Raw genomic sequence first — 16627 nt, 5'->3', positions numbered from 1 at the left:
AATCCAGTGTCGACGGTGAATAAACAAACGTATTCCTTATTAGGGCCACACGTTAAAGGCAATGAAGGAGGTGTTACATATTTCTGATACTACAAGTACCACAAAAGAGGGTATTATGTGGGATGTGAAAAAACTACCATAGTTTTTCCTGAATCAGATAAATTAAATAAAGTGTGTGATGATGCGTGGGTTCCCCCCGATAGAAAATTATGGGCGGTATACCCTTTCCCGCCAGAAGTTAGGGCGCGTTGGGAAACACCCCTTAGGGTGGATAAGGCGCTCACACGCTTATCAAAACAAGTGGCGGTACCGTCTATAGATAGGGCCGTCCTCAAGGACCAGCTGACAGGAGGCTGGAAAATATAATAAAAAGTATATACACACATACTGGTGTTATACTGCGACCAGCGATCGCCTCAGCCTGGATGTGCAGAGCTGGGGTGGCTTGGTCGGATTCCCTGACTAAAAATATTGATACCCTTGACAGGGACAGTATTTTATTGACTATAGAGCATTTAAAGGATGCATTTCTATATATGCGAGATGCACAGAGGGATATTTGCACTCTGGCATCAAGAGTAAATGCGATGTCCATAACTGCCAGAAGATGTTATGGACACGACAGGGGTCAGGTGATGCAGATTCCAAACGGCACAAAGGTGTATTGCCGTATAAAGGAAGAGGAGTTATTTGGGGTCGGTCCATCGGACCTGGTGGCCACGGCAACTGCTGGAAAATCCACCGTTTTTACCCTAAGTCACATCTCTGCAGAAAAAGACACCGTCTTTTCAGCCTCAGTCCTTTCGTCCCTATAAGATCATATCTGCCCAGGGATAGAGGAAAGGGAAGAAGACTGCAGCAGGCAGCCCATTCCCAGGAACAGAAGCGTTCCACCGCTTCTGACAAGTTCTCAGCATGGCGCTGAGACCGTACAGGACCCCTGGATCCTACAAGTAGTATCCCAGGGGTACAGATTGGAATGTCGAGACGTTTCCCCTTCGCAGGCTCCTGAAGTCTGCTTTACCAAGGTCTCCCTCCGACAAGGAGGCAGTATGGGAAAAAATTCACAAGCTGTATTCCCAGCAGGTGATAATTAAATTACCCCTCCTACTACAAGAAAAGGGGTATTATTCCACACTATATTGTGGTACTGAAGCCAGAAGGCTAGGTGAGACTTATTCTAAATCTAAAAATTTTTTGAACACTTACAAAGGTTCAAATCAAGATGGAGTCACTCAGAGCAGTGATAACGAACAGGAAGAAGGGGACTATATAGTGTCCCGGGACATCAGGGATGCTTACCTCTATGTCCCAAATTTGCCCTTCTCACTAAGGGTACCTCAGGTTCGTGGTGCAGAACTGTCACTATCAGTTTCAGACGCTGCCGTTTGGATTGTCCACGGCACCCCGGGTCTTTACTAAGGTAATGGCCGAAATGATGATTCTTCTTCGAAGAAAAGGCGTCTTAATTATCCCTTACTTGGACGATCTCCTGATAAGGGCATAGTCCAGGGAACAGTTGGAGGTAAGAGTAGCACTATCTCGGATACTGCTACAACAGCACGGGTGGATTCTAAATATTCCAAAATCGCAGCTGATCCCGACGACACGTCTGCTGTGCCTAGGGATGATTCTGGACACAGTCCAGAAAAAGGTGTTTCTCCCGAAAGAGAAAGCCAGGGAGTTATCCGAGCTAGTCAGGAACCTCCTAAAAACAGTGCATCATTGCACAAGGGTCCTGGTAGAAAATGGTGGCTTCCTACGAAGCAATTCCATTCGGCAGATTTCACGCAAGAACTTTTCAGTGGGATCTGCTGGACAAATGGTCCGGATCGCATCTTCAGATGCATCAGCGGATAACCCTATATCCAAGGACAAGGGTGTCTCTCCTGTGGTGGTTATAGAGTGCTCATCTTCTAGAGGGCCGCAGATTCGGCATTCAGGATTGGATGCTGGTGACCACGGAGCCCAGCCCGAGAGGCTGGGGAGCAGTCACACAAGGAAAAAATTTCCAGGGAGTGTGATCAAGTCTGGAGACTTTTCTCCACATAAATATACTGGAGCTAAGGGTAAATTTATAATGCTCTAAGCTTAGCAAGACCTCTGCTTCAAGGTCAGCCGGTATTGATCCAGTGGGAAAAACATCACGGCAGTCGCCCACGTAAACAGACAGGGCGACACAAGAAGCAGGAGGGCAATGGCAAAAACTGCAAGGACTTTTCGCTGGGCGGAAAATCATGTGATAGCACTGTCAGCAGTGTTTCATCCCGGGAATGGAAACTGGGAAGCAGACTTCCTCAGCAGGCACGACCTCCTCCCGGGAGAGTGGAAACTTCATCGGGAAGTTTTTTCCACATGATTGTAAACCGTTGGGAAATACCAAAGGTGGACATGATGGCGTCCCGTCTGAACAAAAAACGGGACAGGTATTGCGCCAGGTCAAGAGACCCTCAGGCAATAGCTGTGGACGTTCTGGTAACACCGTGGGTGTACCAGTCGGTCTATGTGTTCCCTCCTCTGCTTCTCATACCTAAGGTGCTGAGAATTATAAGACGTAGAGGAGTAAGAACTATACTCATGGCTCCGGATTGGCCAAGAAGGACTTGGTACCCGGAACTTCAAGAGATGTTTACAGAGGTCTTATGGCCTCTGCCGCTAAGAAGGGACTTGCTTCAGCAAGTACCATGTCTGTTCCAAGACTTACCGCAGCTGCGTTTGTTGGCATGGCGGTGGAACGCCGGATCCTAAGGGAAAAAGGCATTCCGGAAGAGGTCATTCCTACCCTGGTCAAAGCCAGAAAGGAGGTGACCGCACAACATTATCACCACATGTGGCGAAAATATGTTGCGTGGTGTGAGGCCAGGAAGGCCCCACAAAGAAATTTCAACTCGGTCGATTCCTGCATTTCCTGCAAACAGGAGTGTCTATGGGCCTCAAATTGGGGTCCATTAAGGTTCAAATTTCGGCCCTGTCAATTTTCTTCCAGAAAGAATTGGCTTCAGTTCCTGAAGTCCAGAACTTTGTCAAGGGAGTATTGCATATACAACCCTCTTTTGTGCCTCCAGTGGCACTGTGGGATCTCAACGTAGTTCTGGGATTCTTCAAATCACATTGGTTTAAAACCAGTCAAATCTGTGGATTTGAAGCATCTCACATGAAAAGTGACCATGTTCTTGGCCCTGGCCTGGACCAGGCGAGTGTCAAATTGGTGGTTTTTTTCTCAAAAAAGCCCATATTTGTTTGTCCATTCGGACAGGGCAGAGCTGCGGACTCGTCCCCAGTTCTCTCCCTAAGGTGGTGTCAGTGTTTCACCTGAACCAGCTTATTGTGGTGCCTTGCACCTACTAGGGACTTGGAGGACTCCAAGTTGCTAGATGTTGTCAGGGCCCTGAAAATATAGGTTCCAGGACGGCTGGAGTCAGGAAAACTGACTTGCTGTTATCCTGTATGCACCCAACAAACTGGGTGCTCTTGCTTTTAAGCAGACTATTGCTAGTTGGATGTGTAATACAATTCAGCTTGCACATTCTGTGGCAGGCCTGCCACAGCCAAAATATGTAAATGCCCATTCCACAAGGAAGGTGGGCTCATCTTGGGCGGCTGCCCGAGGGGTCTCGGCTTTACAACTTTGCCGAGCGGTTATTTAGTCAGGGGCAAACACGTTTGTAAAATCCTACAAATTTGATACCCTGGCTAAGGAGGACCTGGAGTTCTCTCATTCGGTGCTGCAGAGTCATCCGCACTCTCCCGCCCGTTTGGGAGCTTTGGTATAATCCCCATGGTCCTTTCAGGAACCCCAGCATCCACTAGGACGATAGAGAAAATAAGAATTTACTTACCGATAATTCTATTTCTCGGAGTCCGTAGTGGATGCTGGGCGCCCATCCCAAGTGCGGATTATCTGCAATACTTGTACATAGTTACAAAAATCGGGTTATTATTGTTGTGAGCCATCTTTTCAGAGGCTCCGCTGTTATCATACTGTTAACTGGGTTTAGATCACAAGTTGTACGGTGTGATTGGTGTGGCTGGTATGAGTCTTACCCGGGATTCAAAATTCCTCCCTTATTGTGTACGCTCGTCCGGGCACAGTACCTAACTGGCTTGGAGGAGGGTCATAGGGGGAGGAGCCAGTGCACACCACCTGATCGGAAAGCTTTACTTTTGTGCCCTGTCTCCTGCAGAGCCGCTATTCCCCATGGTCCTTTCAGGAACCCCAGCATCCACTACGGACTCCGAGAAATAGAATTATCGGTAAGTAAATTCTTATTATCGCTCACATCATCCAGTGTGTATTCACTATATATTTAATAATGCGCTCACCCGCAGGCCGTTAATGATGTATAATATCTTTAGTTTTCACCTAGAACTCTAAAGATATTGTACAAGACTGGATGTGGCCGGGTGCCGCCATCCAGTATAGCAAACGATATTGTTCAGTGTGTATGAACAATATCGTTTGCAGGGAGAAAACTTCCACAATGTCACATCTGATGGGCATCGGCAAGTATGTACCCAGCCTTACATTATTTGTTTTCTTTCCTCCTTATATTCTATTACAGTATTTAATTTGAAGTAGGTAAATGTTATACAACTTAAAACAATACTGTAATAAAGTACACTGGAAGACCTCATGTTCTTATCTGTGCATGTCATGGCTCCTCTCTCTGCGTGTCTAACGTCAAGGGTCAGACTGGCCCACAGGGGAACGGGAAACCACCGGTGGGCCCTCTTCCTCCTCTAGGGATCAGGTTCCAGACTCTATGCTAGTGCACTTTAATTATGCATTATACTTATGTTACATTATACTTCACAAGAATATGGTTTATTATATATTTACCAAGGGGTACAGAACATGTACTCTGTAATAGTTAGCCAAACCTCTGTGGTGGCTGGCCACGCCCCAGTGCTGCCTGGCCACACCCTACAACAGCATTTTCCCCGGTGGGCCCTTCATGCCCCAGTCTGACACTGCTAACATCTTACACTCGTGTCATGACAGGTGACACGCACAATACTGCAGGGCTGCAGACACAGGCAATGTGCTGGAGCCGACACCCAACAGCTGTCTAATCACTGACAGCCTGCCGGAAGTATTCAGCCATCCCAACTCTCAGACAATTTCGTCGGAAGGTGGTCCGTGGGAAATGCCCTTTGGGACTCACAGGGCCCTAAGCAGCCGCTGGTCTAGTACTGTACAACTACAGTACTAGCCCAAAAGAATGTTTAATTGTAAAACTAGAAATATTAAAACTTACATAAAATATATTAATCACAAGCAGCTACAACCTGTAGTATAAACAAAGGTTTCCTTCTCTTTTTGCTAGTATCAACTAAGATCTAAATACATGGAGACAGCAGATGACCTGACAGGATGGCGGCAGTTTAGGTATCTTACAGAGAATCCTGTGTTAGTTATAAGATGTTTTATTGAAACTATTCCAGTGAAAGTTCCAAGTGAGATTTTAAGACATAGGGCAGTATGTACTAAAGGAAAAATGCGTTAAAACCCCCCAAAACGGGGGTTTTACCGCATTTTCAAATGTACAAAGACCCTACCACCGGTTTTTCGCCGTCCAGGGTATCGCCATCTCTGGATGATGATACCCTATAGAAGCCTATGGGCTTCTTGTCGCAACCCGCCGCCACAGACGCCGACCCCCTCCCTCCCTGCATACCTTCCTCCAGGCAGCCCTGGTACCGGAAGGTAATCTCCTCCTCCCCCTAGCAACGCAGCCGGAGGTTCTTCCGGCTGCAGGGGGGAGGAGGAGGCGCCGGGGGCAGCCTGCTGCTGCTTCCCGGCATGTAGGCAGTGTGTAGACCCCTGGGAGGTGACGGAGACCCCCCCGCAGACCACCTCACAGGTATCGCGGGGGGCCTCCGTCACCGCATTGCGATATTGATCGCATATGTTAGTACATATGCAATCAACATTGCTGCGATGTATCTTTATACATCCCGCCCATATACAGAAGATTATCCTAAATTCAATTGGCTGGGCAGTACAAACCCTGTTTGAGGTGCATTTTTGCTCTGCCCAACAGAAGGTTAACAGAACGGAGCACAGATGGAGACACAAAGTGCTGGTGCCTTCCCTATCTATGCACCAAAATGAACCTCACACTTTCCCTAAAGTTTTCTCTCTGCCCTACTGTATATTTGCTGTGCTTCAATGCTTTTGAATGACACAAAACTTGTCCAATACTGATTCACGGGATGTTTTAGCTTCTGGCACTAGTGGGAAAAACAATTATGTTACTTTGATGTTATGTCTTTTTTGAGTGTGTGTGTTTTATTCATCTTCCAATAAACCTGTTTTGTTTTTATCATTTGGGTGAAACTTAACATTTCTCTTCTGTACTATAAAGACTTATGCAGTATCGCCTATCATTATATGAATGTTTGCTGTGGCAATCCCAAAGATCATAAAAAATGTAATTCCAAAAATATTAATACAAATAAGTTTAAAATAAATTGCTGGAGAATTTCATTTAGAGTGCTTCAGTCTCCGTAAAAGCACATTATTACCTTAATTCCAACTTAATTAGCTGTAGTAAAAGGATAAAAAATAATTACACGGCAACAACTTGCTCTCCTGCCTACCTTTTCCACACATCTCTGATCAAAACTCACCAAATTTCCAGGAGTTTATACTGCTGTACCTGTGTATAATGCTCCCATGTACCCTTTGGCTCATACAGTATATTGTGTGTAAATCTGGCTCTGGTACTAGCCAGTGCCTCCTTAGCCATTTACCTCACTGCACATCCCTGCTTCATACCTGCTTCCACTCTTAGTGACCTGACAGGAACTACAGTATTGCTTTTAGTGGATGCGGTCAAAATATCCGCAGTCGGACTCTGACAGTCAGGAGACTAACAGGGGGGTCCAGATGGCCAGAATCCCAACACATCTTGGAGGTAAGTACAAGGGTTGGGGTTAGTCAGTAGGGGGAGGGTTAGGGTTAGGCTGCGGGGGTGGTTGGTTAGGGTTAGACTGCAGGAGGGGCAGCTTAAGGGTAAGATTATGGGTAGGGGTATGGAGAATATACTTACCGGGATGTGTCGGGATTCTGGCCGTCAGTATCTCACTGTTGGTTTCCTGACTGTCAGGATCCAGACTGAGTGGATTTCGCACCCAACATATTTGAAGGATTATGGTGAGAATCTGCCGTTTACTGCAACCTTACCCAACTGATATTCCTTAAATAAGGTTTGAACATCACTCATTCTAGATTGCTCTTTAGTTTGTTAGTCACCAGTATAAAAGTAGACTTTATCCTAAACATTGTAGAGATTATTGGGTTCAAATAAATACAATTACATTTGCTTTTCTAGTGGAGCGCTGTATAGAGTAGAGAGTAGAGTAGAGATGACTGAAAGCATTCAGGAACCTTGCAGAAATAAGCTTGGGAAGTAAATTTCAGTGTTTTTTTTAATTAATACTACTGATGTGTCCTCTTACATCCTTGCTGAAGTCACGCTAAACAGCCCTTCATGTCACGCCATGCCTTGACTCGGTAGCGCCGGGCATCTTCGTGTTTTTCCTGCGAAAATGCATCTTAGATGCAATGTAATGCAATAGGACGCACAAGCAGCTTCTGCTGATTAAAACAATATGCAGCATGCATATATTCTGTGTGTAATTACGGCTCTATCTTCTTCCAAAATGAAACGTTAGTGTTTTCCAGGAAAACACTGTAGCATAGCATTTTGTATGCAAATACAGTCACAGTCACACATAGAATATAGGCATTCTGCAGATCATTTCATCAGAAGCTGCTTGTGCGTGCTATTGCATTACATTGTGACTTAGACGCATATTTGCAGGAAAAACACAAAAAAGAACGCTTGAGGCTACCATGTGACACGGCACTCGCGCAATATGTGTAACGTGACTTGTAGCGCATGGAGCAAAGATGTAAGAGGACACATCTATAGCTGACCTCCACACATTATTTCAGGATGTTACCCTTTAATGCATACCTCTCATGGACACACAATGATGACAATAAATGTGTGGGGTACACCAATAATAATAAAAGCTCATGCTATAATTCAGTAGATAGTAGTGCCAAACTGAAAAAAGACATTTCAGAGATATGTACACCTAGAATTACGTCTATCAATACATTACTGTAGTTTATCCTGCAGGTAAATGAAGGTGAAAACAAATATTAAAGCATGCAGTACCTTATAATGACAATGATACCATCGAAGATGTTATATGGGTTTCGGAGATAGTCAAACAAACCGAAGGCTGAGAGTTTCAACATCATTTCCAGAGCAAACATACTGGTGAAGACAATGTTACTGATTTCCAGGATATTGGTGAGTTCTTCTGGCTATAGGAAAAGCAGAAAAGTTTAAAGCAATTATCAATCTTGTCTACTTTAACAACATAATACTCTGTCTCTCTCTGCGTAGCTAATGTATATCTTCTTCAATGATGATTCGCTTGTCAAATCAATGTAAACTCTAGTCAAGTGGTTCTCAAACTCGGTCCTCATGTCCCCAAATAGCTCACATTTTCCAGACAACCTAGCAGGTGCACAAGTGTAGTCATTACTCACTGACACATTTTAAAAAATCCACAGTTGAAGCTAATTATTTCACTTGTGATTCTGTGATTAGACCTGGAAAACATGAGCTGTTTGGGGTCCTGAGGACCGAGTTTGAGAACCTATGCTCTACTCCATTACACTGTATATCAGGGTTTGTTCTTATTATCCAGCAAATTAGCCAAGTCTTCTATATTACAGGTCCTTTTAAGGTGAGAACTAGATTTATTCTGTCAGTGGCCTTCATCAGTGGTTTTACTCAAACGCTATGGGGAGATTTATCAAGACTTCTAAAGAGTACAGAAATTATCAAGTGGAAAAGTTTCTCCTAGCAACCATTAAGCTTCTACCTATCATTTCATGGAATGTACTTGATAAATGCTAGCTAGTAGCGGATTGGTAGGAATGGGCAATATCTCCAGTCTCTAAAAGGTCTGATGAATTAATTTTAACAGTTGTGAAAGATAATATATACACACAAAATGTGTTAGCAATTTACAAAATTAACACATTTGGTTACAAGTTGGTGCAGGTTCCGTTCATAACCCTAACATGCCTCGGTGCAGAATCAGAGACTAGAGCCCTGTCTTGTACTTGCAGAGTTCTGAATTGAGCTTACTCTACTACAAACTTCTCTACTACATATGATAATACAAACGGAAGCCATTTTAAAACAAATTATTGTCAATTTCTCCATAATTACAACTTTGTTTTTATTGGTAGAGTTCTGCACCTGAACTCAATGGATATTGAGTTGAATTACTTTTGAAAATTCATATCACAATTCCCATACAATAATTCCCACCCAGTGCTTGCCGGAAAAAGAGAAAATGCAGACGCACGCTCTAAATACTAAAAACACTGCTAATCAGAACAATTATAATAAACTCTGAAATTTAACATGGAGTAAAATTGAGGTACTTCGCATAAGTTTGGTCAAAAATATGCGCCCACCTACCGCAACCAGGTGATCCCATCAGTTGGATACTTAACATTACTAAGGTTAAATTTAAGAGCGTGAGTTTATGTATAACAAAGTGTTGCAATGATAAGAAGTCGCAAGCACTCACAGCTGCCTCTGCGCAATAACTGCCTCAGTAACTGTGGCTTTCCAAAGTGCATAGAGTCTAAACAAGATCTCAGAGGATAATGGAAAAGTGTGGAAGGGGAGCCAGGAGGGCATTGTGAAATGTCTCTTGGCTTCTGCAGAGCAGACAGTTGTTCAGTTACAGCACGGAAACAGCGCAGCATTTCAAAAGAAGGCAAATTGAAAATATATCTGTTTCACAATTGTTTTGCTTAAAAAAATTGGATGACAGCTACAATACAACTTAACAACTGTCATTCGTGATGGCGCTGCAGGGGGAAAAAAACAGTGCTTATACTCTAAAATGACAGCACATCCCATTAAGTAGATGCTACAATGGAAAAGCAAGAGTGAACAGTAAATAAATCATTACAGCAGGTACTGCAATTTCTCACTCTATTGTCCCCCTATAACACTTATATGAATTTCAAGGGCACAACAATTACAGGTCTGTATAAAGCATTCATGTTTTATTGACAAACAATCAAGCAAAACATTACCGCCCACTAAAATCAACATTCATTTGGTACAAAATATATGAACAAGAGTAGGTTAATGAAGGTCTTGACATTGATACAAAGTAAGGTTGCCCCAGATAAAATGGCAGAAAATGATACCGTACATAAAAAAAATTCTGCGCTTGTCTAACAAAATGCAGCAACACATATAGTACATGCTAGACGGGTGGAGGAAAAAGGCAACCAATAAAATATAGCGTGATTATTTGCTTTCTCTCTTGTTAATTATAGCATTGTAACATGTATTTGGTAAATCTAGTATTCTAACTTACTGTACCTAGGCATTTGTGTTTTACCTTATTCTGTAGTGCCACAGCAAACTATTATAATAGCTGCTAAGAATTTAGATAAAGGTTGTCAATCCCAAAATAATCTCAAATGGATAATGGGGGAAACTAGTGTCCTGTGCACCCTTTCAGAGTGGTAAAGTCTTGCCAGTCCCCACCTCCCATCCCCTTTCAATTTTTCTGTCCTCCATATAAAAAACTTAAGATGGGTACAGACCTATACAAGCCTATATATGCCAATATTGGCTGAATGGGCTGATGACTGTATAGGTGTATATGCAGTACCATTGCAGGAGCGTTAGCCGATAAATGGATTATAATTCTCCCGCAATCGCTGGGATCTGGAGGTTGCATCTTATGTACTGTTTCATATTTGTCTGCCCGACCTCTCAATCCTATAGAAGCCCAAACATACTGAGTTACTTCTAACACAGTGACTACAGGGCTGCGAGGAGATTGACAGGAGGTCAAGCTGGGGTCACTCTGCTGTACTGATCAGGAGCATTAACCAATCAGCATAGTGATCGTAAAAGTGTGTTGTGTCCCCATCCTTAGTCTCATTTAATAAGTTCTGCACACCCTTAAAGGCATGGGAAGACATTCAACTTTATTTATGTTTTTTAGATTACTAAACACTGTGAATTGAAAACCATTCTTCAGACAAATTAATCTAAATTGACTAGTATACAATTACCTAGACTACATGGTATAGATTTGGAAGACGGTGAAGAAGAGATATTAGCATTTTCAATCCATCTAGCTCTCAGGCTCTGCTAGCTTTGTGATAACCTACTGTATTACAGTATAAAAAAGTGTATTTTTCAAGCTAGCATTTATTTCCCTTTTAACCTCATTGCCTGGTTCAACTGCATCAGAATAGTTGGATTCCAATATCTCAGAAGTTCCATAACCAGTACATGACCCTGAGAAAGTTGAAAACTCATCCAATTACAATTCTCAAAGTAGAATACACACTTATAATATTCTTCTTCAGTTACTTTCTCACCTCAACCGCTGCATAAAGATCAGACAGGTTTTATTTAAAATAGACATACTGTACAGTACTGTAGCGTGCTCACCCTGATTCCGAAATCTACAGTGATTAATTGGGGCAATGATTTGTCTTTTTTTCTGTGTTTTGTTTCTATTGATTAAAAAACACATACAGTTAATTACATATTATTATAATTACTATGACAACTTACAGCTGCAATCATTTGTTTTACAGAAGTATTTGTCATGAGCCACCGCGGATCCCTGCCAGCGTCCAGTCATTGCTAAGCGACCGCATGCAGCCAAACTCCACACCCCGGCTGCCGGCTCCATGGCACTAGTCGCTGAGCCAGTGTGGCAGCCGGGGTTGCAGGGGAGAGAGAAATAGGGAATGAGAAGCATGGCAGCTGCACAGGATTATTAGTTAATTTAGAGGCTTGGCTGGGCTCGGCATGTTATTGACTCCTGCACCCTTTATATCTGATTCCTATCTCTCATTCAGTGCTGGTCATAGTTCCTGGTTGCTGCGGGAGCCCTTGTCACTGGGTTCAAAGTCTCAGTTTAAGGACCTCATCTCCTGTCTGTTTGTTCCCATCAGGGCCGTTTCTAGACAATTTGGCTCCCAGTGCGAGATTTCAAAATGCGCCCCCCCCCCCCTTCATTGATATAAAAAAAAATTGCGTGCCCCCCCCATATAGCCAGAAAAAAAGCATGCGCTCCCGACAAGGCTGTGTGGCCTGATTAAAATGGGCGTGGTCTCATTTCAGTGGGCGTGGCCTCGTCTGATATCACACCCACCACAGGGGGAAAAAATAAAAAAGTCCCCCTTTTACACATTACACCAGGCAAGTGTCCCCATATTACACAGCGCGGCAGGCAGGTGTCCCCATTTACAAAGTGCGGCAGGCAGGTGTCCCCATTTTACAAAGTGCGGCAGGCAGGTGTCCCCATTTAACAAAGTGCGGCAGGCAGGTGTCCCCATTTTACACAGTACGGTAAGCAGATATCCCCATTTTACACAGTACGCAGGCAGGTGTCCCCATTTTACACAGTACGCAGGCACGTGCCCCCATTTTACACAGTACGCAGGCACGTGCCCCCATTTTACACAGTGCGGCAGGTATCCCCATTTTACACAGTACGCAGGCATGTGTCCCCATTTTACACAGTGCGGTAGATATCCCCATTTTACACAGTGCGGTAGGTATCCCCATTTTTTACAGTGCGGAAGGTGCCCCCATTTTACACAGTGCGGCAGGTGCCCCCATTTTATACAGTGCGGCAGGTATCCCCACTTTATACAGTGCGGCAGGTGCCCCCATTTTACACAGTGCGGCAGGTATCCCCATTTTATACAGTGCGGCAGGTGCCCCCATTTTACACAGTGCGGCAGGTGCCCCCATTTTATACAGTGCGGCAGGTATCCCCATTTTACACAGTGCGGCAGGTGCCCCCATTTTATACAGTGCGGCAGGTGCCCCCATTTTACACAGTGCAGCAGGTATCCCCATTTTATACAGTGCGGCAGGTGCCCCCATTTTACACAGTGCGGCAGGTGCCCCCATTTTACACAGTGCGGCAGGTATCCCCATTTTACACAGTGCGGCAGGTGTCAAGTGGGGAGAGAGAGAAAGAGAATACTTACAACTTGCCGCTCTTCGGGTCCCGCGCGCCGGCCGCCTCCTCCGTCGATGGTTATCTTCTCCTGTCCTCTCCTCCCTCTCTCTTCCACCCGAGCGCTTCTGCTCGGGGGGCGGGGCTTCGCGGAATGACGCGTTTGCGTCGTGACGTCACGACGCAAACGCGTCATTCCGCGAAGCCCCGCCCCCCAAGCAGGAGCGCTCGGGGGGAGAGAGAGGGAGGAGAGGAGTAGTCACGAAGTGCCGCGGCGGGCGCCCCGTGCGGTTGCACGGCTCGCCCGCCGCTAGAAACGGCACTGGTTCCCATCTTCGAACAGTGTTCCTGTGTCCAGTCTCAATTCAGCACTAGAGTCAGCTCTCAAACTTTTGCATTTGCCTTAGGTACACTACTCTCTTGTACACCTGTGCACAAGTGTTAAGTGGAAGTTATTGCTCCTCCCAGTCCGGAGGCAGCATCCTGGTTAGGAATATTTTTGTGTATATCATCTCAGTTTCTACCTGCTCCCGGTTCGTCACTTTACCCCCTTTCTCTTGCACCTCAGTCTCAGCCCTGTCTCCATTGTTAGTCTTCCCTTTGCCTCACTCCTCCCAACTCCTCTCTTGCTTTCATACTCCTTCTCTCTACCGGCATTGATCCAGGTCCAGGGCCGTCTTTTCATATGGGCTCAATGGGCACTTGCCCAAGGGCCCCAGGGGTATAAGGGCCCTAGGCTGATAGCTGAGGGTCTCCTCTTTCCAGGGGTACCAGATTTTTTATAAATCGGCCCTGGGGAACCGGAGATATCCAACTTCAAAGCAGTGGTACCCATCCAAGCCTGTTAATTGCTCGTCCCAGCCAGATATGTTGGGTTCTGTCTGACTTACAGTTTTACTCCAAAAGCTGTGACTCTCCCCTTTCGGTGGACACTGGCAGCTTGTCTCTAGTGTGTCCAGAACCAGAGATATCAGCCTTCAAGCAGCTAGTCCCTGCTCCAGCTCCACACGCCTAATATGCAGTTTTATATTTTCATTGGTGGAGTGCTCAGGCTCCTGAACTCGGATCCCCAAGTCCCCAGTACCTCCTGAAAGGTGGGACTCTCTAGTTTTTGTTATCCTATTCAAAGCTAAGAAATCTATTTCCAGGAACTTGAGATATCTGCAGTCAAGCAAGCTGCCCTCTCACCAGAAAATTATCAATACAGGTTGAGTATCCCTTATCCAAAATGCTTGGGACCAGAGGTATTTTGGATAACGGATTTTTCCGTATTTTGGAATAATTAGATACCATAATGAGATTTCATGGTGATGGGACCTAAATCTAAGCACAGAATGCATTTATGTTTCATATACACCTTATACACACAGCTGGAAGGTAATTTTTGCCAATATTTTTTATAACTTTGTGCATTAAACAAAGTGTGTGTACATACACACAATTCATTTATGTTTCATATACACCTTGTATACACAGCCTGAAGGTCATTTAATACAATATTATTAATAACTTTGTGTATTAAACAAAGTTTGTGTACACTGAGCCATCAAAAAACAAAGATTTCACTATCTCACTCTCACTCAAAAAAGTCCGTATTTCGGAATATTCCATATTTCGGAATATATGGATATGGGATACTCAACCTGTATTAAGCCCATTCCACTATCGACCCCTCCCCTACGTATTAAACACCCCCTACCACCCTGGAAGTCATGTGCCAGGGCCCCTTAATTCAACCCAATACCCCTTCTACAGTTTACTGTTCTCCCTCCCACCCCATCTGTGCAGTAAAGGAGTAATTAGCAGAAATTATTCCTCCAGGTCCTACATGCTGAGTGGAAGATAGAACACACCTTACCACCTGTAGGACATCAAAGCTGCCACTGACAGCAACCCCACCCCAACCGCTGGATTATGGGTAGGGGCCCCAGTGCATTGCTGTGCCCAGGGGCCTACACTGCTGTTAAGACGGCCCTGTCCAGGTCACCCAGGGTTGAACTCATACTACCACCAGCAGCATCCCAGTACCGTAGGCTCACTCTGCCTTATGGGAAAAACCGTCTGTTATTGGCGAGAAGACCCGCTGGTGAGTTCTACAAGTCTCAACCCTGGGTGTACATGGGTCACTGTTCAGAAGATCCTCAGCAATCCATCCATTGCAGAGAAGAAGACCCTACAATTGTGACAGTATTGTCGCTTAGTTGTACGGAGATGGGTTTTTTCTGTCTTCTCTTAGTTCTTCCCACTTATAAAAGTCTATGCCTCACTTTAGAAGAATAAATCAGTACACCACCAGAAGCTATGTTTTTAAGTAATTGTTTGTTTTATATGGAAAAACTAACCACACATACAGTACAAAAGCTTACTTTGTCCAATTTCTTTGTCCACTGTGGTATAGCACTAATTTTGCTTGCCCATGATACTAAAATAAGATTTTACTTACCGATAAATCTATTTCTCATAGTCCGTAGTGGATACTGGGGACTCCGTCAGGACCATGGGGAATAGCGGCTCCGCAGGAGACAGGGCACAAAAGCAAGCTTTTAGGATCACATGGTGTGTACTGGCTCCTCCCCCTATGACCCTCCTCCAAGCCTCAGTTAGGTACTGTGCCCGGACGAGCGTACACAATAAGGAAGGATCTTGAATCCCGGGTAAGACTCATACCAGCCACACCAATCACACCGTACAACTTGTGATTTTAACCCAGTTAACAGTATGATAACAATGAAGTAGCCTCTAAAAAAGATGGCTCACAACAATAATAACCCGATTTTTTTGTAACAATAACTATGTACAAGTAATGCAGACAATCCGCACTTGGGATGGGCGCCCAGCATCCACTACGGACTATGAGAAATAGATTTATCGGTAAGTAAAATCTTATTTTCTCTAACGTCCTAGTGGATGCTGGGGACTCCGTCAGGACCATGGGGATTATACCAAAGCTCCCAAACGGGCGGGAGAGTGCGGATGACTCTGCAGCACCAAATGAGAGAACTCCAGGTCCTCCTCAGCCAGGGTATCAAATTTGTAGAATTTAGCAAACGTGTTTGCCCCTGACTAAGTAGCTGCTCGGCAAAGTTGTAAAGCCGAGACCCCTCGGGCAGCCGCCCAAGATGAGCCCACCTTCCTTGTGGAATGGGCATTTACAGATTTTGGCTGTGGCAGGCCTGCCACAGAATGTGCAAGCTGAATTGTACTACAAATCCAACGAGCAATAGTCTGCTTAGAAGCAGGAGCACCCAGCTTTTTGGGTGCCTACAATATAAACAGCAAGTCAGACTTTCTGACTCCAGCCGTCCTGGAATTATATATATATATATATATTTTCAGGGCCCTGACAACGTCTAGCAACTTGGAGTCCTCCAAGTCCCTAGTAGCCGCAGGCACCACAATAGGTTGTTTCAGGTGAAACGCTGACACCACCTTAGGAAGAAACTGGGGACGAGTCCGCAGTTCTGCCCTGTCCGAATGGAAAATCAAATATGGGCTTTTGTAAGACAAAGCCGCCAATTTTGACAATCGCCTGGCCTAGGCCAGGGCCAACAGCATGGTCACTTTCCAT

At 44.8% G+C, this 16627-nt stretch overlaps 1 protein-coding gene across 1 annotated transcript in view; it reads right to left on the bottom strand.

The window, feature by feature from the left end:
* Nucleotides 1-16627, bottom strand: part of CACNA1I (calcium voltage-gated channel subunit alpha1 I) — a 699757-nt gene that overhangs the window by 211202 nt on the left and 471928 nt on the right. Inside the window, exon 9 of the mRNA XM_063940720.1 lies at nucleotides 8193-8344. Within this exon, the coding sequence (XP_063796790.1) occupies nucleotides 8193-8344 (152 nt within the window). The remainder of the gene's footprint in view (nucleotides 1-8192; nucleotides 8345-16627) is intronic.

This window comes from Pseudophryne corroboree, chromosome 9, assembly GCF_028390025.1.
Source record: "Pseudophryne corroboree isolate aPseCor3 chromosome 9, aPseCor3.hap2, whole genome shotgun sequence".
Classification (NCBI taxonomy): Eukaryota; Metazoa; Chordata; class Amphibia; order Anura; family Myobatrachidae; genus Pseudophryne; species Pseudophryne corroboree.
The sequence above is the reverse complement of the archived record's forward strand: the minus strand, read 5'-3'. Positions and strand labels throughout refer to the sequence as shown.